Consider the following 25,590-nt stretch of genomic DNA (forward strand, 5'->3'; position numbering starts at 1 on the left):
TTCCCAATTTAGCAATTTCATAATTTAGTGGTTTCTGCTATATCAGAGCTATTTGAAATCTATCCCTAAAAGGGTATATAATATTCAAGGTGCACATAGGGTCATTCAGAATAACTTCACACACACCCGCTACTGTGTATTTCCAAGTCTAATTCTGTCACTAAACCCATACCTGTCACCCAGCGCCTAAATACTAGGCCTCAAATTTATATCCCGCTAAATCTCTCGTTACCGCTGTCCTGTTGTGGCTGGGAAAGTTATTTAGTGTCCGTCAAAGCACATTTTTTGTTCTGGGTTGAAATACAATTCCCAATTTAGCAATTTCATAATTTAGTGGTTTCTGCTATATCAGAGCTATTTGAAATCTATCCCTAAAAGGGTATATAATATTCAAGGTGCACATTGGGTCATTCAGAATAACTTCACACACACCCGCTACTGTGTATTTCCAAGTCTAATTCTGGCACTAAACCCATACCTGTCACCCAGCGCCTAAATACTAGGCCTCAAATTTATATCCCGCTAAATCTGTCCTTAGTGCTGTAGCTGGGCGAGTTATTTAGTGTCCGTTCAAGCACATTTCTTGTTCTGGGTTGAAATACAATTCCCAATTTAGCAATTTCATAATTTAGTGGTTTCTGCTATATCAGAGCTATTTGAAATCTATCCCTAAAAGGGTATATAATATTCAAGGTGCACATTGGGTCATTCAGAATAACTTCACACACACCCGCTACTGTGTATTTCCAAGTCTAATTCTGGCACTAAACCCATACCTGTCACCCAGCGCCTAAATACTAGGCCTCAAATTTATATCCCGCTAAATCTCGTCCCTAGTGCTGTAGCTGGGCGAGTTATTTAGTGTCCGTTCAAGCACATTTCTTGTTCTGGGTTGAAATACAATTCCCAATTTAGCAATTTCATAATTTAGTGGTTTCTGCTATATCAGAGCTATTTGAAATCTATCCCTAAAAGGGTATATAATATTCAAGGTGCACATAGGGTCATTCAGAATAACTTCACACACACCCGCTACTGTGTATTTCCAAGTCTAATTCTGTCACTAAACCCATACCTGTCACCCAGCGCCTAAATACTAGGCCTCAAATTTATATCCCGCTAAATCTCTCGTTACCGCTGTCCTGTTGTGGCTGGGAAAGTTATTTAGTGTCCGTCAAAGCACATTTTTTGTTCTGGGTTGAAATACAATTCCCAATTTAGCAATTTCATAATTTAGTCGTTTCTGCTATATCAGAGCTATTTGAAATCTATCCCTAAAAGGGTAGATCATATTGAAGGTGCACATAGGGTCATTCAGAATAACTTCACACACACGCTTCTGTGCATTTCCAAGTCTAATTCTGTCACTAAATCCATACCGGTCACCCAGCGCCTAAATACTAGGCCTCAAATTTATATCCCGCTGAATTTGAATACAATACATTGGGCCAAATAATATATTTGTTGTTGTGGTGAACCATAACAATGAGAAAAACATCTAGTAAGGGACGCGGACGTGGACATGGTCGTGGTGGTGTTAGTGGACCCTCTGGTGCTGGGAGAGGACGTGGCCGTTCTGCCACATCCACACGTCCTAGTGTACCAACTACCTCAGGTCCCAGTAGCCGCCAGAATTTACAGCGATATATGGTGGGGCCCAATGCCGTTCTAAGGATGGTAAGGCCTGAGCAGGTACAGGCATTAGTCAATTGGGTGGCCGACAGTGGATCCAGCACGTTCACATTATCTCCCACCCAGTCTTCTGCAGAAAGCGCACAGATGGCGCCTGAAAACCAACCCCATCAGTCTGTCACATCACCCCCATGCATACCAGGGAAACTGTCTCAGCCTCAAGTTATGCAGCAGTCTCTTATGCTGTTTGAAGACTCCGCTGGCAGGGTTTCCCAAGGGCATCCACCTAGCCCTTCCCCAGCGGTGAAAGACATAGAATGCACTGACGCACAACCACTTATGTTTCCTGATGATGAGGACATGGGAATACCACCTCAGCATGTCTCTGATGATGACGAAACACAGGTGCCAACTGCTGCGTCTTTCTGCAGTGTGCAGACTGAACAGGAGGTCAGGGATCAAGACTGGGTGGAAGACGATGCAGGGGACGATGAGGTCCTAGACCCCACATGGAATGAAGGTCGTGCCACTGACTTTCACAGTTCGGAGGAAGAGGCAGTGGTGAGACCGAGCCAACAGCGTAGCAAAAGAGGGAGCAGTGGGCAAAAGCAGAACACCCGCCGCCAAGAGACTCCGCCTGCTACTGACCGCCGCCATCTGGGACCGAGCACCCCAAAGGCAGCTTCAAGGAGTTCCCTGGCATGGCACTTCTTCAAACAATGTGCTGACGACAAGACCCGAGTGGTTTGCACGCTGTGCCATCAGAGCCTGAAGCGAGGCATTAACGTTCTGAACCTGAGCACAACCTGCATGACCAGGCACCTGCATGCAAAGCATGAACTGCAGTGGAGTAAACACCTTAAAACCAAGGAAGTCACTCAGGCTCCCCCTGCTACCTCTTCTGCTGCTGCCGCCTCGGCCTATTCTGCTGCTGCCGCCTCGGCCTCTTCCTCCGCCTCTGGAGGAACGTTGGCACCTGCCGCCCAGCAAACAGGGGATGTACCACCAACACCACCACCACCACCTCCGTCACCAAGCGTCTCAACCATGTCACACGCCAGCGTTCAGCTCTCCATCTCACAAACATTTGATAGAAAGCGTAAATTCCCACCTAGCCACCCTCGATCCCTGGCCCTGAATGCCAGCATTTCTAAACTACTGGCCTATGAAATGCTGTCATTTAGGCTGGTGGACACAGACAGCTTCAAACAGCTCATGTCGCTTGCTGTCCCACAGTATGTTGTTCCCAGCCGGCACTACTTCTCCAAGAGAGCCGTGCCTTCCCTGCACAACCAAGTATCCGATAAAATCAAGTGTGCACTGCGCAACGCCATCTGTGGCAAGGTCCACCTAACCACAGATACGTGGACCAGTAAGCACGGCCAGGGACGCTATATCTCCCTAACTGCACACTGGGTAAATGTAGTGGCAGCTGGGCCCCAGGCGGAGAGCTGTTTGGCGCACGTCCTTCCGCCGCCAAGGATCGCAGGGCAACATTCTTTGCCTCCTGTTGCCACCTCCTCCTTCTCGGCTTCCTCCTCCTCTTCTTCCACCTGCTCATCCAGTCAGCCACACACCTTCACCACCAACTTCAGCACAGCCCGGGGTAAACGTCAGCAGGCCATTCTGAAACTCATATGTTTGGGGGACAGGCCCCACACCGCACAGGAGTTGTGGCGGGGTATAGAACAACAGACCGACGAGTGGTTGCTGCCGGTGAGCCTCAAGCCCGGCCTGGTGGTGTGTGATAATGGGCGAAATCTCGTTGCAGCTCTGGGACTAGCCAATTTGACGCACATCCCTTGCTTGGCGCATGTGCTGAATTTGGTGGTGCAGAAGTTCATTCACAACTACCCCGACATGTCAGAGCTGCTGCATAAAGTGCGGGCCGTCTGTTCGCGCTTCCGGCGTTCACATCCTGCTGCTGCTCGCCTGTCTGCGCTACAGCGTAACTTCGGCCTTCCCGCTCACCGCCTCATATGCGACGTGCCCACCAGGTGGAACTCCACCTTGCACATGCTGGACAGACTGTGCGAGCAGCAGCAGGCCATAGTGGAGTTTCAGCTGCAGCACGCACGGGTCAGTCGCACTACAGAACAGCACCACTTCACCACCAATGACTGGGCCTCCATGCGAGACCTGTGTGCCCTGTTGCGCTGTTTCGAGTACTCCACCAACATGGCCAGTGGCGATGACACCGTTATCAGCGTTACAATACCACTTCTATGTCTCCTTGAGAAAACACTTAGGGCGATGATGGAAGAGGAGGTGGCCCAGGAGGAGGAGGAGGAGGAGGAGGAAGAGGGGTCATTTTTAGCACTTTCAGGCCAGTCTCTTCGAAGTGACTCAGAGGGAGGTTTTTGGCAACAGCAGAGGCCAGGTACAAATGTGGCCAGCCAGGGCCCACTACTGGAGGACGAGGAGGACGAGGATGAGGAGGAGGTGGAGGAGGATGAGGATGAAGCATGGTCACAGCGGGGTGGCACCCAACGCAGCTCGGGTCCATCACTGGTGCGTGGCTGGGGGGAAAGGCAGGACGATGACGATACGCCTCCCACAGAGGACAGCTTGTCCTTACCCCTGGGCAGCCTGGCACACATGAGCGACTACATGCTGCAGTGCCTGCGCAACGACAGCAGAGTTGCCCACATTTTAACCTGTGCGGACTACTGGGTTGCCACCCTGCTGGATCCACGCTACAAAGACAATGTGCCCACCTTACTTCCTGCACTGGAGCGTGATAGGAAGATGCGCGAGTACAAGCGCACGTTGGTAGACGCGCTACTGAGAGCATTCCCAAATGTCACAGGGGAACAAGTGGAAGCCCAAGGCCAAGGCAGAGGAGGAGCAAGAGGTCGCCAAGGCAGCTGTGTCACGGCCAGCTCCTCTGAGGGCAGGGTTAGCATGGCAGAGATGTGGAAAACTTTTGTCAACACGCCACAGCTAACTGCACCACCACCTGATACGCAACGTGTTAGCAGGAGGCAACATTTCACTAACATGGTGGAACAGTACGTGTGCACACCCCTCCACGTACTGACTGATGGTTCGGCCCCATTCAACTTCTGGGTCTCTAAATTGTCCACGTGGCCAGAGCTAGCCTTTTATGCCTTGGAGGTGCTGGCCTGCCCGGCAGCCAGCGTTTTGTCTGAACGTGTATTCAGCACGGCAGGGGGCGTCATTACAGACAAACGCAGCCGCCTGTCTACAGCCAATGTGGACAAGCTGACGTTCATAAAAATGAACCAGGCATGGATCCCACAGGACCTGTCCGTCCCTTGTCCAGATTAGACATTAACTACCTCCCCATAACCATATATTATTGGACTCCAGGGCACTTCCTCATTCAATCCTATTTTTATTTTCATTTTACCATTATATTGCGAGGCTACCCAAAGTTGAATGAACCTCTCCTCTGCCTGTGTGCTAGGCCTAAATATATGCCAATGGACTGTTGCAGTGGTGGCTGACGTGAAGCCTCATTCTCTGCTATGACATGCAGACTGATTCTCTGCTGACATGAAGACAGATTCTCTGTTACGGGACCTCCCTCCTCTGCCTGGGTGCTGGGCCTAAATATATGCCAATGGACTGTTGCAGTGGTGGCTGACATGAAGCCTGATTCTCTGCTATGACATGCAGACTAATTCTCTGCTGACATGAAGCCAGATTGTCTGTTACGGGACCTCTCTCCTCTGCCTGGGTGCTGGGCCTAAATATATGCCAATGGACTGTTGCAGTGGTGGCTGACGTGAAGCCTGATTCTCTGCTATGACATGCAGACTGATTCTCTGCTGACATGAAGCCAGATTGTCTGTTACGGGACCTCTCTGCTCTGCCTGTGTGCTAGGCCTAAATATATGCCAATGGACTGTTGCAGTGGTGGCTGACGTGAAGCCTCATTCTCTGCTATGACATGCAGACTGATTCTCTGCTGACATGAAGACAGATTCTCTGTTACGGGACCTCCCTCCTCTGCCTGGGTGCTGGGCCTAAATATATGCCAATGGACTGTTGCAGTGGTGGCTGACAGTGAAGCCTGATTCTCTGCTATGACATGCAGACTAATTCTCTGCTGACATGAAGCCAGATTGTCTGTTACGGGACCTCTCTCCTCTGCCTGGGTGCTGGGCCTAAATTATGACAATGGACTGTTGCAGTGGTGGCTGACGTGAAGCCTGATTCTCTGCTATGACATGCAGACTGATTCTCTGCTGACATGAAGCCAGATTGTCTGTTACGGGACCTCTCTGCTCTGCCTGTGTGCTAGGCCTAAATATATGCCAATGGACTGTTGCAGTGGTGGCTGACGTGAAGCCTCATTCTCTGCTATGACATGCAGACTGATTCTCTGCTGACATGAAGCCAGATTGTCTGTTACGGGACCTCTCTGCTCTGCCTGTGTGCTAGGCCTAAATATATGCCAATGGACTGTTGCAGTGGTGGGTGACGTGAAGCCTCATTCTCTGCTATGACATGCAGACTGATTCTCTGCTGACATGAAGACAGATTCTCTGTTACGGGACCTCCCTCCTCTGCCTGGGTGCTGGGCCTAAATATATGCCAATGGACTGTTGCAGTGGTGGCTGACATGAAGCCTGATTCTCTGCTATGACATGCAGACTAATTCTCTGCTGACATGAAGCCAGATTGTCTGTTACGGGACCTCTCTCCTCTGCCTGGGTGCTGGGCCTAAATTTATGACAATGGACTGTTGCAGTGGTGGCTGACGTGAAGCCTGATTCTCTGCTATGACATGCAGACTGATTCTCTGCTGACATGAAGCCAGATTGTCTGTTACGGGACCTCTCTGCTCTGCCTGTGTGCTAGGCCTAAATATATGCCAATGGACTGTTGCAGTGGTGGCTGACGTGAAGCCTCATTCTCTGCTATGACATGCAGACTGATTCTCTGCTGACATGAAGCCAGATTGTCTGTTACGGGACCTCTCTGCTCTGCCTGTGTGCTAGGCCTAAATATATGCCAATGGACTGTTGCAGTGGTGGGTGACGTGAAGCCTCATTCTCTGCTATGACATGCAGACTGATTCTCTGCTGACATGAAGCCAGATTCTCTGTTACGGGACCTCTCTCCTCTGCCTGTGTGTGTGCTGGGCCTAAATATATGCCAATGGACTGTTGCAGTGGTGGCTGACGTGAAGCCTGATTCTCTGCTATGACATGCAGACTGATTCTCTGCTGACATGAAGCCAGATTGTCTGTTACGGGACCTCTCTCCTCTGCCTGTGTGTGTGCTGGGCCTAAATATATGCCAATGGACTGTTGCAGTGGTGGCTGACGTGAAGCCTCATTCTCTGCTATGACATGCAGACTAATTCTCTGCTGACATGAAGACAGATTCTCTGTTACGGGACCTCTCTCCTCTGCCTGGGTGCCGGGGCCTAAATATCTGAGAATGGACTGTTCCAGTGGTGGGTGACGGGAAGCCAGATTCTCTGCTATGGAACCTCTCTCCAATTGATTTTGGTTAATTTTTATTTATTTAATTTTTATTTTAATTCATTTCCCTATCCACATTTGTTTGCAGGGGATTTACCTACATGTTGCTGCCTTTTGCAGCCCTCTAGCTCTTTCCTGGGCTGTTTTACAGCCTTTTTAGTGCCGAAAAGTTCGGGTCCCCATTGACTTCAATGGGGTTCGGGTTCGGGACGAAGTTCGGATCGGGTTCGGATCCCGAACCCGAACATTTCCGGGATGTTCGGCCGAACTTCTCGAACCCGAACATCCAGGTGTTCGCTCAACTCTATTTATGAATAATCGCAGGAGATGCTTGTGCACTTGGAGTAATCGTTCCTATCTCCAGCCTGATGTCAGGCTCCAAATAATTCGCATACAAGATCTTACTGTATCAGATAATATCGTACCACACACTGTCCGAATTTAGTCCTCCGGCTTATTCGGATGATCCGATATATTAGTAATCGTGAAGGAGATCTCTTACCCTGTTTTGTCACCAGCTCGATGTTGTAAATCGAAGATTCAGCCGATCTTACCCTACGCGGCGTCCCACGTGGTATGGAGTCTGGAACGTGACGTCTCACGTGACTCCTCGGCTTGTGCACTGAGGAAGGGGTGTATACCCTGAAACGTGTCTGGGTCAGCTGGGACAGTGAGCCGTTCCCCAACAAACCAGAAGCCACCTACAGGAAAAGATTACAGTCCGGTGGACTTTCGCATATGGACTATTACCATTGTCTCGAACTAGAGGCGGAATCGTTGAGAAGGATCTAAGATTTCACAGCTGCCAAGCCGAGGAGTCACGTGAGACGTCACGTTCCAGACTCCATACCACGTGGGACGCCGCGTAGGGTAAGATCGGCTGAATCTTCGATTTACAACATCGAGCTGGTGACAAAACAGGGTAAGAGATCTCCTTCACGATTACTAATATATCGGATCATCCGAATAAGCCGGAGGACTAAATTCGGACAGTGTGTGGTACGATATTATCTGATACAGTAAGATCTTGTATGCGAATTATTTGGAGCCTGACATCAGGCTGGAGATAGGAACGATTACTCCAAGTGCACAAGCATCTCCTGCGATTATTCATAAAGAGAAATACTGTGGGAACAGCCAATTATTCGCGAATACGAATGTTTTATATATCTATGAACATTCACGATTTTCTGGCGAATTTTTGAGGCCCCTATTCATCATTTATAAGTTTTATTTTATGGGTGTTTTTATTGTTTGATGTATTGGCTTTTTATAATACATATGTAATAAATACTATTTAGCCATTATATACTTGCTGCCTCTATTCCCAAACACGGAGTGCCCCTCATTTTGCATTGCTTTTTCTGATCTGTTCGTGCGGTCTGGGTGGACCGAGAGGTGAGCACCCTGATCCATTCGGTTGATAGGTTGAGTCGCTGTCTTGCATTTTCCTCCATTTTAGTCTATGTGACTGATGACACAACATCACTGGCCTAGGAAAAGGCTCGGTGAGCGCCAGGGCCTCTTCAAGCAGCTGATCGGCAGAGGATCAGGAGTCGGCCCCCACCAATCAGATACTGAGGAGCTGTCCAGATGATAGACCATTAATATTAAACTCTTGGGGGAAAAAAAAAAATTGACCTTAGACATACAGGAACGTTACTAATATCCCCTGTGATATCCTAGACAACCAGGAACATTCGTGATTATCCCTATTTTACCATAGACCAGGGGTGCACAACGTTTCCTGGTTGGGGGCCACATTGCCAGACTGAAATAGTAACCTCCAAAGTCCCCCGACACCACCGCTAAGGACCGCAAACCAATCACCAGAACGATGGCCCCGTATGAGTGCGGTGCTGGTTGTGTAGGTCAATTCTATGGGACTCCCGGAGATAGACAAGTATGGCACAACAGAGCTGAATGGAGTGGCAGCAGACATACGCGACTGCTGCCCCATTCAAACAGGGAAACACGGGACCCCTGTGACTGGTCAGACATTTATCTCCTATCCAGTAGGATTTTTTTTTGGCAAACTCATTTGATTTCTAAACAAATCACTGAAGGCATCATGAAAGTTAAAAGAACCACTTTGTGTTATGTTCACTCTGTATAGTGGTATTATATAGGCACTGCATGGCGATATGACTTGGACAATGCATTACGGTATTATCTGTGTGTAACTAAACAGCCACAATAGTGGGGGTGACTGCTGAAATGCTGCATAGTATATTATGATGTGAGTCTGGCGATGTTCCCAAATGCAATATGACAGGGGCTGACTCTTACGGACTATTATATGTGGACTGATACAGCACAATGTGTAACCTACACACAAGGGTGAAACAGAAAAACACCCATCACACATTCATCTATGCTTGTCCTTTTGTCATTGACATATTCCCGACTCTGTATTATCAGCTGTCACATCCTCCCACACTCACTTATCCCTGACTCCAGCAGCAATGCAAACGTATTATTCAGCCCAACCTTGAGTTAATGGTTAAATATAATACACAGAAAAATACACAATTATTGAGCTTTAGCCTGTAGGTAATGCGTGTACTACACTGACACCTAGTGGTGGTGCAGAGAACTAGGGATCTGGTGGATAAAATATCAGCTTCCAAACAAGTAAAACCAAATATACAGTCAGATGCAAAGAATGTTTATAGGTCAGAAATCCCATCATCAGAACACAAGGAGTCTGGAGCAACACATCAAAGAGCTGCTCGGAAGATGTGTAAAAACTTCAACAGCAAAAGTTGCCTTGTAAAAAGGATCTGTCAGCTCTCCTGTGTGGTGTAGTATAGAGGATCTGTCGGCTCTGCTGTGCGGTGTAGTATAGAGGATCTGTCGGCTCTGCTGTGCGGTGTAGTATAGAGGATCTGTCAGCTCTCCTGTGTGGTGTAGTATAGAGGATCTGTCAGCTCTCCTATGTGGTGTAGTATAGAGGATCTGTCAGCTCTGCTGTGTGGTGTAGTATAGAGGATCTGTCTGCTCTCCTGTGCGGTGTAGTATAGAGGATCTGTCGGCTCTCCTGTGTGGTGTAGTATAGGGGATCTGTCAGCTCTCCTGTGTGGTGTAGTATAGGGGATCTGTCAGCTCTCCTGTGTGGTGTAGTATAGAGGATCTGTCAGCTCTCCTGTGAGGTGTAGTATAGAGGATCTGTCAGCTCTCCTGTGTGGTGTAGTATAGAGGATCTGTCAGCTCTCCTGTGTGGTGTAGTATAGAGGATCTGTCAGCTCTCCTGTGTGGTGTAGTATAAAGGATCTGTCGGCTCTCCTGTGTGGTGTAGTATAGAGGATCTGTCGGCTCTCCTGTGTGGTGTAGTATAGAGGATCTGTCAGCTCTCCTGTGAGGTGTAGTATAGAGGATCTGTCAGCTCTCCTGTGTGGTGTAGTATAGAGGATCTGTCAGCTCTCCTGTGTGGTGTAGTATAGAGGATCTGTCAGCTCTCCTGTGTGGTGCAGTATAGAGGATCTGTCAGCTCTCCTGTGTGGTGTAGTATAGAGGATCTGTCAGCTCTCCTGTGTGGTGTAGTATAGAGGATCTGTCAGCTCTCCTGTGTGGTGTAGTATAGAGGATCTGTCAGCTCTCCTGTGTGGTGTAGTATAGAGGATCTGTCAGCTCTCCTGTGTGGTGTAGTATAGAGGATCTGTCAGCTCTCCTGTGTGGTGTAGTATAGAGGATCTGTCAGCTCTCCTGTGTGGTGTAGTATAGAGGATCTGTCAGCTCTCCTGTGTGGTGTAGTATAGAGGATCTGTCAGCTCTCCTGTGTGGTGTAGTATAGAGGATCTGTCAGCTCTCCTGTGTGGTGTAGTATAGAGGATCTGTCAGCTCTCCTGTGTGGTGTAGTATAGAGGATCTGTCCAGCTCTCCTGTGTGGTGTAGTATAGAGGATCTGTCAGCTCTCCTGTGTGGTGTAGTATAGAGGATCTGTCGGCTCTCCTGTGTGGTGTAGTATAGAGGATCTGTCCGCTCTCCTGTGTGGTGTAGTATAGAGGATCTGTCAGCTCTCCTGTGTGGTGTAGTATAGAGGATCTGTCGCTCTCCTGTGTGGTGTAGTATAGAGGATCTGTCAGCTCTCCTGTGTGGTGTAGTATAGAGGATCTGTCAGGCTCTCCTGTGCGGTGTAGTATAGAAGGATCTGTAGCCTCTCCTGTGTGGTGTAGTATAGAGGATCTGTCAGCTCTGCTGTGTGGTGTAGTATAGAGGATCTGTCAGCTCTCCTGTGTGGTGTAGTATAGAGGATCTGTCAGCTCTCCTGTGTGGTGTAGTATAGAGGATCTGTCAGCTCTCCTGTGTGGTGTAGTATAGAGGATCTGTCAGCTCTCCTGTGTGGTGCAGTATAGAGGATCTGTCAGCTCTCCTGTGTGGTGTAGTAGATCTGTCAGCTCTCTTGTAGTAGAGGATCTGTCAGCTCTCCTGTGTGGTGTAGTATAGAGGATCTGTCAGCTCTCCTGTGTGGTGTAGTATAGAGGATCTGTCAGCTCTCCTGTGTGGTGTAGTATAGAGGATCTGTCAGCTCTCCTGTGTGGTGTAGTATAGAGGATCTGTCAGCTCTCCTGTGTGGTGTAGTATAGAGGATCTGTCAGCTCTCCTGTGTGGTGTAGTATAGAGGATCTGTCAGCTCTCCTGTGTGGTGTAGTATAGAGGATCTGTCAGCTCTCCTGTGTGGTGTAGTATAGAGGATCTGTCAGCTCTCCTGTGTGGTGTAGTATAGAGGATCTGTCAGCTCTCCTGTGTGGTGTAGTATAGAGGATCTGTCAGCTCTCCTGTGTGGTGTAGTATAGAGGATCTGTCAGCTCTCCTGTGTGGTGTAGTATAGAGGATCTGTCAGCTCTCCCTGTGTGGTGTAGTATAGAGGATCTGTCAGCTCTCCTGTGTGGTGTAGTATAGAGGATCTGTCAGCTCTCCTGTGTGGTGTAGTATAGAGGATCTGTCAGCTCTCCTGTGTGGTGTAGTATAGAGGATCTGTCAGCTCTCCTGTGTGGTGTAGTATAGAGGATCTGTCAGCTCTCCTGTGTGGTGTAGTATAGAGGATCTGTCAGCTCTCCTGTGTGGTGTAGTATAGAGGATCTGTCAGCTCTCCTGTGTGTGTAGTATAGAGGATCTGTCAGCTCTCCTGTGTGGTAGTATAGAGGATCTGTCAGCTCTCCTGTGTGGTGTAGTATAGAGGATCTGTCAGCTCTCCTGTGTGGTTGTAGTAAGGGATCTGTCAGCTGCTCTCTGTGCTGGTTGTAGATAAGGGGATCTGTCAGCTCTCCTGTGTGGTGTAGTATATAGAGATTCTGTCATGCTCTCCTGTGTGGTGTAGTATAGAGGATCTGTCGGCCTGTCCTGTGTGGTGTAGTATAGAGGATCTGTCGCTCGCCTGTGTGGTGTAGTATAGAGGATCTGTCAGCTATCCTGTGTGGTGTAGTATAGAGGATCTGTCAGCTCTCCTGTGTGGTGTAGTATAGAGGATCTGTCGGCCTCTCATGTGTGATGTAGTATAGAGGATCTGTCAGCTCTCCTGTGTGAGTAGTATAGAGGATCTGTCGGCTCTCCTGTGTGGTGTAGTATAGAGGATCTGTCGGCTCTCCTGTGTGGTGTGTATAGAGGATCTGTCAGCTCTCCTGTGTGGTGTAGTATAGAGGATCTGTCGGTTCTCCTGTTGGTGTAGTATAGAGGATCTGTCGCTCTCCTGTGTGGTGTAGTATAGAGGATCTGTCGGCTCTCCTGTGCGGTGTAGTATAGAGGATCTGTCAGCTCTCCTGTGTGGTGTAGTATAGAGGATCTGTCAGCTCTCCTGTGTGGTGTAGTATAGAGGATCTGTCAGCTCTCCTGTGTGGTGTAGTATAGAGGATCTGTCAGCTCTCCTGTGTGGTGTAGTATAGAGGATCTGTCAGCTCTCCTGTGTGGTGTAGTATAGAGGATCTGTCAGCTCTCCTGTGTGGTGTAGTATAGAGGATCTGTCAGCTCTCCTGTGTGGTGTAGTATAGAGGATCTGTCAGCTCTCCTGTGTGGTGTAGTATAGAGGATCTGTCAGCTCTCCTGTGTGGTGTAGTATAGAGGATCTGTCAGCTCTCCTGTGTGGTGTAGTATAGAGGATCTGTCAGCTCTCCGTGTGGTGTAGTATAGAGGATCTGTCAGCTCTCCTGTGGGTGTAGTATAGAGGATCTGTCAGCTCTCCTGTGTGGTGTAGTATAGAGGATCTGTCAGCTCTCCTGTGTGGTGTAGTATAGAGGATCTGTCAGCTCTCCTGTGTGGTGTAGTATAGAGGATCTGTCAGCTCTCCTGTGTGGTGTAGTATAGAGGATCTGTCAGCTCTCCTGTGTGGTGTAGTATAGAGGATCTGTCAGCTCTCCTGTGTGGTGTAGTATAGAGGATCTGTCAGCTCTCCTGTGTGGTGTAGTATAGAGGATCTGTCAGCTCTCCTGTGTGGTGTAGTATAGAGGATCTGTCAGCTCTCCTGTGTGGTGTAGTATAGAGGATCTGTCAGCTCTGCCTGTGTGGTGTAGTATAGAGGATCTGTCAGCTCTCCTGTGTGGTGTAGTATAGAGGATCTGTCAGGCTCTCCTGTGTGGTGTAGTATAGAGGATCTGTCAGCTCTCCTGTGTGGTGTAGTATAGAGGATCTGTCAGCTCTCCTGTGTGGTGTAGTATAGAGGATCTGTCAGCTCTCCTGTGTGGTGTAGTATAGAGGATCTGTCAGCTCTCCTGTGTGGTGTAGTATAGAGGATCTGTCGGCTCTCCTGTGTGGTGTAGTATAGAGGATCTGTCGGCTCTCCTGTGTGGTGTAGTATAGAGGATCTGTCAGCTCTCCTGTGTGGTGTAGTATAGAGGATCTGTCAGCTCTCCTGTGTGGTGTAGTATAGAGGATCTGTCAGCTCTCCTGTGGGTGTAGTATAGAGGATCTGTCGGCTCTCCTGTGCGGTGTAGTATAGAGGATCTGTCGGCTCTCCTGTGCGGTGTAGTATAGAGGATCTGTAGGCTCTCCTGTGCGGTGTAGTATAGAGGATCTGTCAGCTCTCCTGTGTCGGTGTAGTATAGAGGATCTGTCAGCTCTCCTGTGTGGTGTAGTATAGAGGATCTGTCAGCTCTCCTGTGTGGTGTAGTATAGAGGATCTGTCAGCTCTCCTGTGTGGTGTAGTATAGAGGATCTGTCAGCTCTCCTGTGTGGTGTAGTATAGAGGATCTGTCAGCTCTCATGTGTGGTGTAGTATAGAGGATCTGTCGCTCTCCTGTGTGGTGTAGTATAGAGGATCTGTCAGCTCTCCTGTGTGGTGTAGTATAGAGGATCTGTCAGATCTCCTATGTGGTGTAGTATAGAGAGTATCTGTCAGTCTCTCCTGTGTGGTGTAGTATAGAGGATCTGTCAGCTCTCCTGTGTGGTGTAGTATAGAGGATCTGTCAGCTCTCCTGTGTGGTGTAGTATAGAGGATCTGTCAGCTCTCCTGTGTGGTGTAGTATAGAGGATCTGTCAGCTCTCCTGTGTGGTGTAGTATAGAGGATCTGTCAGCTCTCCTGTGTGGTGTAGTATAGAGGATCTGTCAGCTCTCCTGTGTGGTGTAGTATAGAGGATCTGTCAGCTCTCCTGTGTGGTGTAGTATAGAGGATCTGTCAGCTCTCCTGTGTGGTGTAGTATAGAGGATCTGTCAGCTCTCCTGTGTGGTGTAGTATAGAGGATCTATCAGCTCTCCTGTGTGGTGTAGTATAGAGGATCTGTCGGCTCTCCTGTGTGGTGTAGTATAGAGGATCTGTCAGCTCTCCTGTGTGGTGTAGTATAGAGGATCTGTCAGCTCTCCTGTGTGGTGTAGTATAGAGGATCTGTCAGCTCTCCTGTGTGGTGTAGTATAGAGGATCTGTCAGCTCTCCTGTGTGGTGTAGTATAGAGGATCTGTCAGCTCTCCTGTGTGGTGTAGTATAGAGGATCTGTCAGCTCTCCTGTGTGGTGTAGTATAGAGGATCTGTCAGCTCTCCTGTGTGGTGTAGTATAGAGGATCTGTCAGCTCTCCTGTGTGGTGTAGTATAGAGGATCTGTCAGCTCTCCTGTGTGGTGTAGTATAGAGGATCTGTCAGCTCTCCTGTGTGGTGTAGTATAGAGGATCTGTCAGCTCTCCTGTGTGGTGTAGTATAGAGGATCTGTCAGCTCTCCTGTGTGGTGTAGTATAGAGGATCTGTCAGCTCTCCTGTGCGGTGTAGTATAGAGGATCTGTCAGCTCTCCTGTGTGGTGTAGTATAGAGTATCTGTCGGCTCTCCTGTGTGGTGTAGTATAGAGTATCTGTCAGCTCTGCTGTGTGGTGTAGTATAGAGGATCTGTCAGCTCTCCTGTGTGGTGTAGTATAGAGTATCTGTCGGCTCTCCTGTGTGGTGTAGTATAGAGGATCTGTCGGCTCTCCTGTGTGGTGTAGTATAGAGGATCTGTCAGCTCTCCTGTGTGGTGTAGTATAGAGGATCTGTCAGCTCTCCTGTGTGGTGTAGTATAGAGGATCTGTCGGCTCTGCTGTGTGGTGTAGTATACAGGATCTGTCAGCTCTCCTGTGTGGTGTGGTATAGAGGATCTGTCAGCTCTCCTGTGTGGTGTAGTATAGAGGATCTGTCAGCTCTCCTGTGTGGTGTAGTATAGAGGATCTGTCAGCTCTCCTGTGTGGTGTAGTATAGAGGATCTGTCAGCTCTCCTGTGTGGTGTAGTATAGAGGATCTGTCAGCTCTCTCCTGTGTGATGTAGTATAGAGGATCTGTCAGCTCTCCTGTGTGGTGTAGTATAGAGGATCTGTCGGCTCTCCTGTGTGGTGTAGTATAGATGACCTGTCAGCTCTCCTGTGTGGTGTAGTATAGAGGATATGTCAGCTCTCCTGTGTGGTGTAGTATAGAGGATATGTCAGCTCTGCTGTGCGGTGTAGTATAGATGACCTGTCAGCTCTCCTGTGTGGTGTAGTATAGAGGATCTGTCGGCTCTCCGGTGTGGTGTAGTATAGAGGATCTGTCATCTCTCCTGTGTGGTGTAGTATAGAGGATCTGTCAGCTCTCCTGTGTGGTGTAGTATAGAGGATCTGTCAGCTCTCCTGTGTGGTGTAGTATAGAGGATCTGTCGGCTCTCCTGTGTGATGTAATATATAGGAAAGGTATTAAAACATTTTTGCTACTTTATTTATACATTCGTGGCGTTACTGAGGATCCGCACAATGCAGCGTTTATTTAGCAGAATTCTTATTTTATGGGGAACAGTAAAGATTACATGATCAGAAGGGAAAGTGCTGATTAAACCTCAGAGGTTGTTCATATAATTGCTGCTTTGCAGAAACAAAGAAGTCTAATAACAGATCTGTCAGCAGCAGCTTGTTGGTGTTTTCTTTGCAGCCAGCGAGGTCCATGCTAATCAGTGATATGTTGTGTCTTATGTCTCTTTACAGACCACTGTGTCCTGGGAAGGTGATAAGCTGGTGTGTGTACAGAAGGGTGAGGTGCCAAACCGTGGCTGGAAGCAGTGGCTGGAGGGAGACGTGTTGTATGCGGTGAGAATACCTTTACTAAAGTCAACGTCAAGTTTGTCTTCTCGCTATGTTACACCTGTATATGGTCTTTAGAGCAGCCGTCTCTCGGTTTTGGCTTTCTAGCTTTTGTAAAACTACAACTCCCAATATGACTTGATAGCCGAAGCCCCTTGGTGGCGGACTACTTCCAAAAACGGGTTTTAAAAGTGTTTTCTAAAGTCCAAACAAGTGAATATAAACATGATAGCAAAGGACATGTGTTGGACAACTGTTCAGATGGCGCAGTACTGTGGTGGGTCGGTGGGACCCAGTGCCGTGGGTGGCATTGTCAGATAGCAGGGTTGCTGTTTGACTCCTGGGTCCTGCCGCCTACTAGGGCAGTGCCACGTTGTCGCCGTAATGTGCTGCGCCTATTTGTCAGAGTAGGTCCCACTCTAAGAGGCAACCTTGACGTGGTGAGTGGGCTGATGCCTTTTGATCAAAATGTGCACTAATGCCTCTTGTCAGGGCCGGTTTTAGACAAAATGTGGCCCTGGGTAAAATCAAAAGTGGGGCCCCAAATCTTGTAATAATGTGCTAAAAACACAATCCGACACCAGCTGTTTGAGCAGATGGCGCCTGCTGTTTACTGCTGCTGTCCCATAGACATACAGCGGTGAGCAGAAAGAGAGAAGGGAGACAACGTCTCTTCAAACAGCTGATTGGCAGGGGTGCTGGGTGTCCCTACAGTATAGTAGTAATAATATAACCATAAGGCCCCTTTCACACGAGCGAGTTTTCCGCAAGGGTGCAATGCGTGATGTGAACACATGGCACCCGCACTGAATCCTGAACCATTCATTTCAATAAGTCTGTGTACATCAGTTCTGCGTTGCGTGAAAAATGCAGCATGTTCTATAATGGCGTTTTTCACCAGCCCTGGCCCCATAGAAGTGAATGGGGCTTCAGTGAAAAATGCATTGCATCCGGAAGCAAGTGAAGTGCGGGTGCGATGCGTTTTTCACTGATGGTTGCTAAGAGACGTTGTTTGTAAACATTCAGTTTTTTATCACGTGCGTTAAAAACGCATCAAAACGCATTGCAACCGCGCGGAAAAAACTGACCAACTGAACGCAATCGCAGACAAAACTGACTGAACCTGCTTGCAAAATGGTGCGAGTTTCACTGAACGCATCCGGACCTAATCCGTCACGCTTGTGTGAAAGGGGCCTAATGCTCCCAGTGGCTCTAATGTCCCCATGTAGTGCCTCCCACTAGTTCCATATAATGCTCCCCCCATAGTGCCAGTATATATATATAATGTTCCCCCGTAGTGTCAGTATATATTACTCCTCCTTTCCTCCCCAGTAGTGCCAGGTATATATAATGATCTCCTTCCCCCCTTTCCTGGTGCCTTCAGCAGTGCGGACATTTAGTAAAAAATTAAAAACTCACCTCACTCCCGTTTTCCCTGCGATGCAGACCACAGTGTTGTCTGCGCCTCCCTTTATGGGTAGCGAAGTGGTGCCCTAGGCGGATGACTACACTCACCTATCCATGGTCCCGGCCTTAATGCAGAGCTCATTACCACATGAGGTATAACAGGAGAGGACTATAACTCCCAGCATGTCTAAGCCATTATTATTTAATATCAGAGTGCATTACAGGGCAACGTATAAGAGGATGGGATTACAACTCCCAGCATGTCCAGGGTGTTGTAATGTACCCTGATATTACATAATAATGGCCTGGACATGCTCCTGTTATACCTCCTCTTCCAATGTACTCTGATATTACATAACAAGCTGGACATGCTGGGAGTATTAGTCCTCTCCTCATACCTCATCTTGTAATGTACTCTGATATTATATAACATGAATCCCTGGCACTTACATTGAATCCTTCACTTCTACCCATGCATCACTGGTCTTCTTCTTTATTACTTTACTGCACTGCTTAGCTCCTCCTCCTGTTCTGGTCACATGATGGTGAGGTCATCGCAGGTCCTACAACCCCCTTGTCTCTGCTGAGCTCCGCCTCCTGCAGGTGACATCATGGCAGGTCCTACAGCTCCAGTGTCTGGAGCTGTCAGTTTGCAGAGCAGCACTGTGGGAATGACTTGTGTTATGTGTACAGAGAGGGGGCCACTCTATTGTAAAGGGCAGCTTTTCAGCTGTCCACCAGTCCGCTTCCACGGACGTTAAGCTTAACAGCAGCCCTAAAGCAGGGGGCCCCTTAGAAGATGGGGGTCCGGGGGCGGGACTCTGATCATTCTTGCTTGAGAGAATTATTTAAAGACTGGCTGTCGGAGCGGATCACCATACATGAAATTATTCTTCAGGATTTAACTAGTGAATGTCCCTATGGTCGACATATGAACTCACCACTTTTAACCATATTTATCGGGATCCTTATCAATTTATTTATCTAAATAGTATTGTATTTAATTCTTTTTTATTGCATTTTATTGTTGTTATATTTTATTGCCTATCATCGGTAGTACCATATTTTATTTGCTCTCCTTTTACTGTATTATTGATATTTTATCACAATATTGATATTTTATTGCGCTTATTGTACTTCTATTGTGTTGTTGTCTTAATAAATTCAAGATCCCTATACTTTTAGTGAGTGCCCCACTTCTATTCTTTTAATTTATTTATTTCTATCAGACTGGGTGCTGTCTGTTAGTGGGTGCACCTCTTTTTGGATCCCCTTCTCATCTTAGTGCGACATTCTCTTGTATTCAACGATATGATAGATGTGAGGATGTACATGACCATAAAGGGAAAGCCAATTTGTTTTGATCAAAAATTATCTCGGCCACCCATCACAATTAAGTGCTTTGAGAGTGGAAGGGGTGGAACCGACCTGTCCCCTCCATCCTCCAGGTCAGTACGATTACAGCGATACCACATACTATATATACAGGTATTAACTAAAAAAAATGTAAAACTAATTATTATTTTTTTTCAAATATTCTGACCCCTATAATCTTTTTTATAGTTACGGAGCTGTATGAGGGCTCAGTTCTTTTAGTGGGGAAATCTGTGCTTTTCATTGATACCATTTTGGGGTGTGAGTGACTGTTAATCACTTTGTATTCAATTATTTGGGAGTGATTAGAATTTTTATATTTTTAAATTTTTAAATAGTTTTTAAACCTTTTTTTTTTTTTATCTTTTACACAGTTTAAAAGTTCTCTTAAAAGGGGGTGTCTCACTTCAGAAAGTGACATTTATCATAAAGAGAAAGTTAATAATACGAGGCACTCACTGATTTATTGTGATTCTCCATATTGCCTCCTTTGCTGGCTGGATTCATTTTTCCATCGCATTATACACAGGTCGTTTCCATGGTTACGACCACTCTGCAATCCATCACTGGTGGTCGTGCTTGCACACTATAGAAAACAGTGTCAGCCTCTCTGGTGTGGCCGGGACTATGGGAGCGCACATAGGCTGGTGCTTTTTCCCCACCACTGCTGCTGGATTGCAGGGTGGTTGTAACCATGGAAACGGCCTGTGTATAATGTAATGGAAAAATGAATCATGCCAGCAACGGAGGCAATATGGAGAATGTGAGGCAGTCACAGGCCTTGATATCTATTAGAAGAGATGTATGGTATAGTTTGCTGTGTTTTCCCCACGATCACCGGCCTGAGGTGAGGCCCCAGGGAACAGACCTGCAGAGGGCCTGTGTGGCCCCACAAGGCTGAGGAAGTCTGAGTTTGGGGGGGGACCCAGCGTCAGGAGGACTGCTGGACCATATGCCCCCACGGTATTTCGCTGCTTCCACCAGGAGGACTGGTGGGTTGCACTGGTCACAGCTAGGTCTGACCGAAGCCGAATACTGCAGTGTGAACAGGGACCTAGAGGTGAGTTAGCGAGGCCTCTGCATACTGAGCAAGCGTTTGTCGTTTTGTGTCGATGTAACACATTGTGAGGTGAAGCTGCGACTTCATTGTGCTAAGTGACGCCAAACATGGAAGTGTGATGAGCTGTGTGACAAATAGAGCACCGTCTGAGCTTGAAAAACCCCTGTTTGATGAGAATTCTGTCACTCCGACCTCGAAGAGAAAGCGATCCCTTACAACAATCACAATACTGTACATTGTATTAACTTTCTCTACATAATAAATGCTATTTGCTGAAGTGAGACATCCTGAGACAGGATTTTCAGGATCGGTCGTCAATCTCAGATCAGCTGGTTGGAGAGAAGGCCATGCGGGCGCAGCCTTCCCTCCATTGTTTCGCCGTCCACAGAGCAGCAGTGAGCGGGTGTAATCACACCATCCCATTGAAGTGAATGTGACGGCTTCTTGGAATTACACTGCTACGATGACGATGGCAAGCAGGTGAACAATGAAGAGAAGGCTGCACTTGCACATGGTCTTCTCTTCAACCAGCTGATCGGTGGCGGTGCTGGGTGTCGGACCCCCACCAATCTGATACTGATGACCTATCCTGAGGATAGGTCATCAGTATTAAAATACCAGAAAACCCCTTTAAGTAACTTGAACAGACGACCATTAGATCGCCTCTGTCATAGACTCCAACACGTTAGCATTTGACTATGTTCCTAGGAAGCTCTGCCACAGTCAGGGTCTCCATAGGAACATAGCTGCGGCTATCTTTTTTTTTCCTTATTCATTGAAATACCGGATCCGTCTTTCCAGGATCATCCGGAATAACGGATCTGGTATTTAATTATTTCAAAGCTAGAAAGAACAGACCAGAAAACCGGATCCGGCATTAATACATTTCAATGGAAATTAGTGCCGTGCGGTAGTGTTCTGTGTTCACATACTGTACAACGGACGGAACGGAAGACATCCTGATGCATAGTGAACGGATTGCTTTCCTTTCAGAATGCATTGGGACAAAACGAAAGCGTTTTTTTCCAGTATTGAGACCATTTACCGGATTTCAATACTGGAAAAGAATAACACTAGTGTGAAAGTACCTTAAAGGGGTTCTGCACTTTCATTTAACTGATGATCTATCCTCTGGATAGATCATCAGCTTCTGATCGGCGGGGGTCCGACACCCGGGACCCCCGCCGATCAGCTGTTTGAGAAGGCAGCGGCGCTCCAGGAGCACAGCGGCCTTCTCACTGTTTACCGCCGGGCCGCCGGCCCACTAACGTCACGACTAGTATCAACTAGCGTGGGCGTGGCTAAGCTCTGTTCACTTGAATGGAGCTTAGCCGCGCCCATGCTAGTTGATACTAGTCGTGACGTCACTGAGCCGGCGGTAAACAGTGAGAAGGCCGCGGCGCTGCTGGAGCGCCGCTGCCTTCTCAAACAGCTGATCGTCGGGGATCCCGGGTGTCGGACCCCCGCCGATAAGAAGCTGATGATCTATCCAGAGGATAGATCATCAGTTAAATGAAAGTGCAGAACCCCTTTAAGAATGCTGCACACAATATCTGGCTTCCCACGGGGGACACGACTGCAGGATCAGACTACATGGAGTGTATTTATCGCTACTTTGTAACCTAGGGAACACATAGGTCTGCATAGGAGCTGAATGCACAAAACTGTAGCACATTTTAGGGGAAGACTGTTTACAAAGTAGCTACTTAAAAAAAAATATAAAATAATGCATTGGAGCAATAGAAATCTTGGATCTTGGATTGACTTTGTAACCCTTTTATGCTCTTTCTTCCCAGGAGCTGACGGCGAGGGATGCAGTCTGTGTGCAAACCTTCCGCAGAGTATAATGTGGAGAAGACTGTGACCCTGCATCACAAGTAGAAATATGTTTTCACGTAATTGTTATCAGCACTCTTCATATTACTGCTGTTATATCATTAGCAAAAACTGATCCAGGAATAGGACCAGGGTACGATGGGTGACCAGAGAGGTACTGTCTACAGAGGGTGGACCTGCTGCCATAACAGTCTATCTCTGTGAAACTACAACTCATTTATTGATTGTGTAAACCTGGGTGATGAAAAAATAAAAGGGGCCTTCCATTTTCTCTGTAAGTAAAGCTTAAAGGGGTATTTCCATGGTATATTGCTAGGATATGTCCTGGGACCTGCTCCTATCTCTAGAATGGGTTACTCAAAATGAAGTAGTGCACACCATGCAAGTGTGGCCACCAACCTCTGTTCACCGCTATGGGAGTTCTGAAAATAGCCGAGAGTTGGCTCCTCTTTATTTGGAACGCCCATAGAAGAGAATGGGCTGTGTGCTGTCCTTCACTTCAGGGGCCCATTCTGGAGCTGGTCACCGAGGTCGGACCTGCATCTATTTGACATAGACGGCATATCCTGGAGATATGCCATCAATGCAAATAAAATAAAATTGGGGCTTAGTCAGCACATCCCAGTGCACAGGTGCTGGCTAAAAGCATAAAAGCAACAACAAACACAATGCAACAGCACTTTGCAAACACCTATAATAAAGTACAATCGTGTCATATTCAGTAGAAAACGTACTAATGCTACATTATAAATGTGAGATTCTTGGGAAGTACATTGTGAACAAAATCATTTGTGCCTGTCCGCCAACGTTAAAGCGATCTCAATAGAACAGGACCTACACTAAATACTACCTCCTCTGGTGCCATACCGGCCTCCATTAAATTCAGGAAATGCAGGTTCCACATGCATGCTGAGCCCACACTGTATTCCACCTCTCCTAGTGCCAAATGGCCTCCAATAAATTTAGGGAGAGCAGGCTGCAGCTTTATACTTGCACTAATTAAAATCAACCTGTTGGACGGACAGGTTAATCAGGAGTGCACGACCAATGGAGTCTGCCACACGTCCAGTACAGACTGCAAAGAAAATAAAATTGGTGGTTAGTCAGCACATCCCAGTTTGCAGGTGCACGTAACCATGGCTGGAAGCACAAAAGCAAACAACAAACACAATGCAACAGCACTCTGCATACACAAATAACAAAGTAAATACAATCATACTCACTGTAGGAAATGTAAAATGCTAATGCTACGTTATAAATGTGAGATTCTTGGCAAATACATTGTGTGCAAAATTATTTGTGCCTGTCCGCCAATGACAAGGCGATCTCTTTAGGACAGGAACCTAACACTAAATATCACATTCACTGGTGCCATACTGGCCTCCATTAAATTCAGGGAATGCAGGTTCCATATGCATGCTGAGCCCACACTGTATTATACCTCTTGTGGTGCCACAATGGCCTCCATTAAATTAATTTATAATGCAGCATTAGCTTTTTACATATTTGTTTTATGGCACTGTTGCATTCACTTTGTTATTTGTGTTTGCAGAGGGCTGTAGCATTGGTGCTTTCATGCTTTCAGCTCCTGCACACTGGGATGTGCTGACTAACCCCCAATTTTATTTTCTCTCTCCCTATATTTACTGGAGGCCATTTGGCACCAGGAGAGGTATAATACAGAGTAGGCTCAGCTTGCATGTGTCACCTAAATTCCCTGAATTTAATGGAGGCGAGTATGGCACCAGCAGAGGTAGTATTTAGTGTAAGCTCATGTCCTAGAGATCGCCTTGACGCTGGCGGACAGGCACAAGTAATTTTGTACAAAATGTATTTGCCAAGAATCTCAGCATTAGTAAATTTTCTATAGTGAGTATGGCACAATTGTATTTACTTTATTTGTGTTTGCAGAGCGCTGTTGCATTGTTTGTTTTTTGCTGATATGCCATCAAGGTTTGAGGTGGGAACACCCCTTTAATCATTGAACAAGAAAGAGTCCTGCAAGATAAAACCTACAAGAAGGAGGCCAGAAGGACACCTGACCCCGGGATGCCCATATGATGGGGACAAGCTTGTCCCTTGGGGAAGCAAACCCTTTCTTAACCAACTATCTGGTAGCAGCAATGGTTCCCTTTCCATTGAAAAAAACACATAATTTTGTTCATTCTGCCCCCCCCCCCCCGTAACTTTTGCCACTTTAGGCAGCCACTCTCAGGGCCCTAGTGGTAATGTTGGCCCTGCCTTTCAGAGGTAAACATATGATACATTGTAACAAAGACAGAAGGGATATATATCTTTACAGAAGATTGGAAACTTTAGTATCAATCTCTCCGCTGTGAGAAGCCTCAGATCTGGACAGGATCCCAGCCACTGGATGCAAACAAGAATGTTCCATTCACTGACAGCAATCTTGACAATCTTTGCAGAACTCTTCATTTATTGTTACAATTAAGATTTATTGCTATAAGAGTGGAAATAAAATGTAATAACATGAATCACTCTTGAATTACTTGGTGAAATGTTTTAAATAAAAGTCATGCGTAAATCGTCATTTCTTCTGACTCTCTCTACCCTGGGAGGAGCTCTCTTGTGTACTCATTGTCGCCCCCATGATGAGGAATGGGGGTAGGCAAGTGATACCTATATAAAGATACTGGGGTAGTGAGAGAGACATAGACACCTAGCTGAAATCTACCAAAAGTGGATGCATTACAGGCCAAAAATATGTCTGCGCCCATCAGAGAGGAGAACTATAGGAGAAGGCGTCTCACCACCAGGGCTGGAATAAAAGCTGCTGCTCTCACTTCACCAACATCATGTGTCTCATTGTTAGACCCTTTCTTTGGAAACCTCTCCATACCTTTGGCCTAACTCTCTGTTCTCCTTCAGCCTCTCATGTGGTCTCAGCCACGCACTGACTCACTTCCTTCTTACAGCCCTCATCAATAATCTATGGTGCTACAGAGCCATCTAGTGGCAACTATTACAATTGCAGGCATACTTTCAATGCTTTGGATTACATACAAGCAGAACCAATAGGGATCGCATGAACTCTGGCATAGACAGTTACAGGGGCAATTTGACATTTTCAGATGAAAACATCTGTAATGTATTTTTTTTACCAGTTGTACATAGTTGCCAATTCTTTTGGAATATTTGTCCTCGGAGCCCCTACCGATCATTAGAATAAAGGGGCCACATCACTTATTTTGCTTCAAATGTCTTTGCACAGCAGCGCTCCTGGCCGCCCAGCAGTGCAGGGAACCATAATCGGCAATGAGGCCATGCTGCAGTGTCAGCCTGATGGTTGGCGGGATGAGATTGC

At 47.2% G+C, this 25,590-nt stretch overlaps 1 protein-coding gene across 1 annotated transcript in view; it reads left to right on the forward strand.

The window, feature by feature from the left end:
- Nucleotides 1-24,816, forward strand: part of LOC122942226 (retinol-binding protein 5-like) — a 38,203-nt gene extending 13,387 nt beyond the window's left edge. The window contains exons 3-4 of the mRNA XM_044299728.1: nucleotides 16,493-16,594; nucleotides 22,226-24,816. Of these exons, the coding sequence (XP_044155663.1) occupies nucleotides 16,493-16,594; nucleotides 22,226-22,276 (153 nt within the window). The 3' untranslated portion in view covers nucleotides 22,277-24,816. The remainder of the gene's footprint in view (nucleotides 1-16,492; nucleotides 16,595-22,225) is intronic.
- The last annotated feature ends 774 nt before the right edge of the window (nucleotides 24,817-25,590 follow it).

The sequence above is a fragment of the Bufo gargarizans genome, chromosome 6 (genome assembly GCF_014858855.1).
Source record: "Bufo gargarizans isolate SCDJY-AF-19 chromosome 6, ASM1485885v1, whole genome shotgun sequence".
Taxonomy (NCBI): domain Eukaryota; kingdom Metazoa; phylum Chordata; class Amphibia; order Anura; family Bufonidae; genus Bufo; species Bufo gargarizans.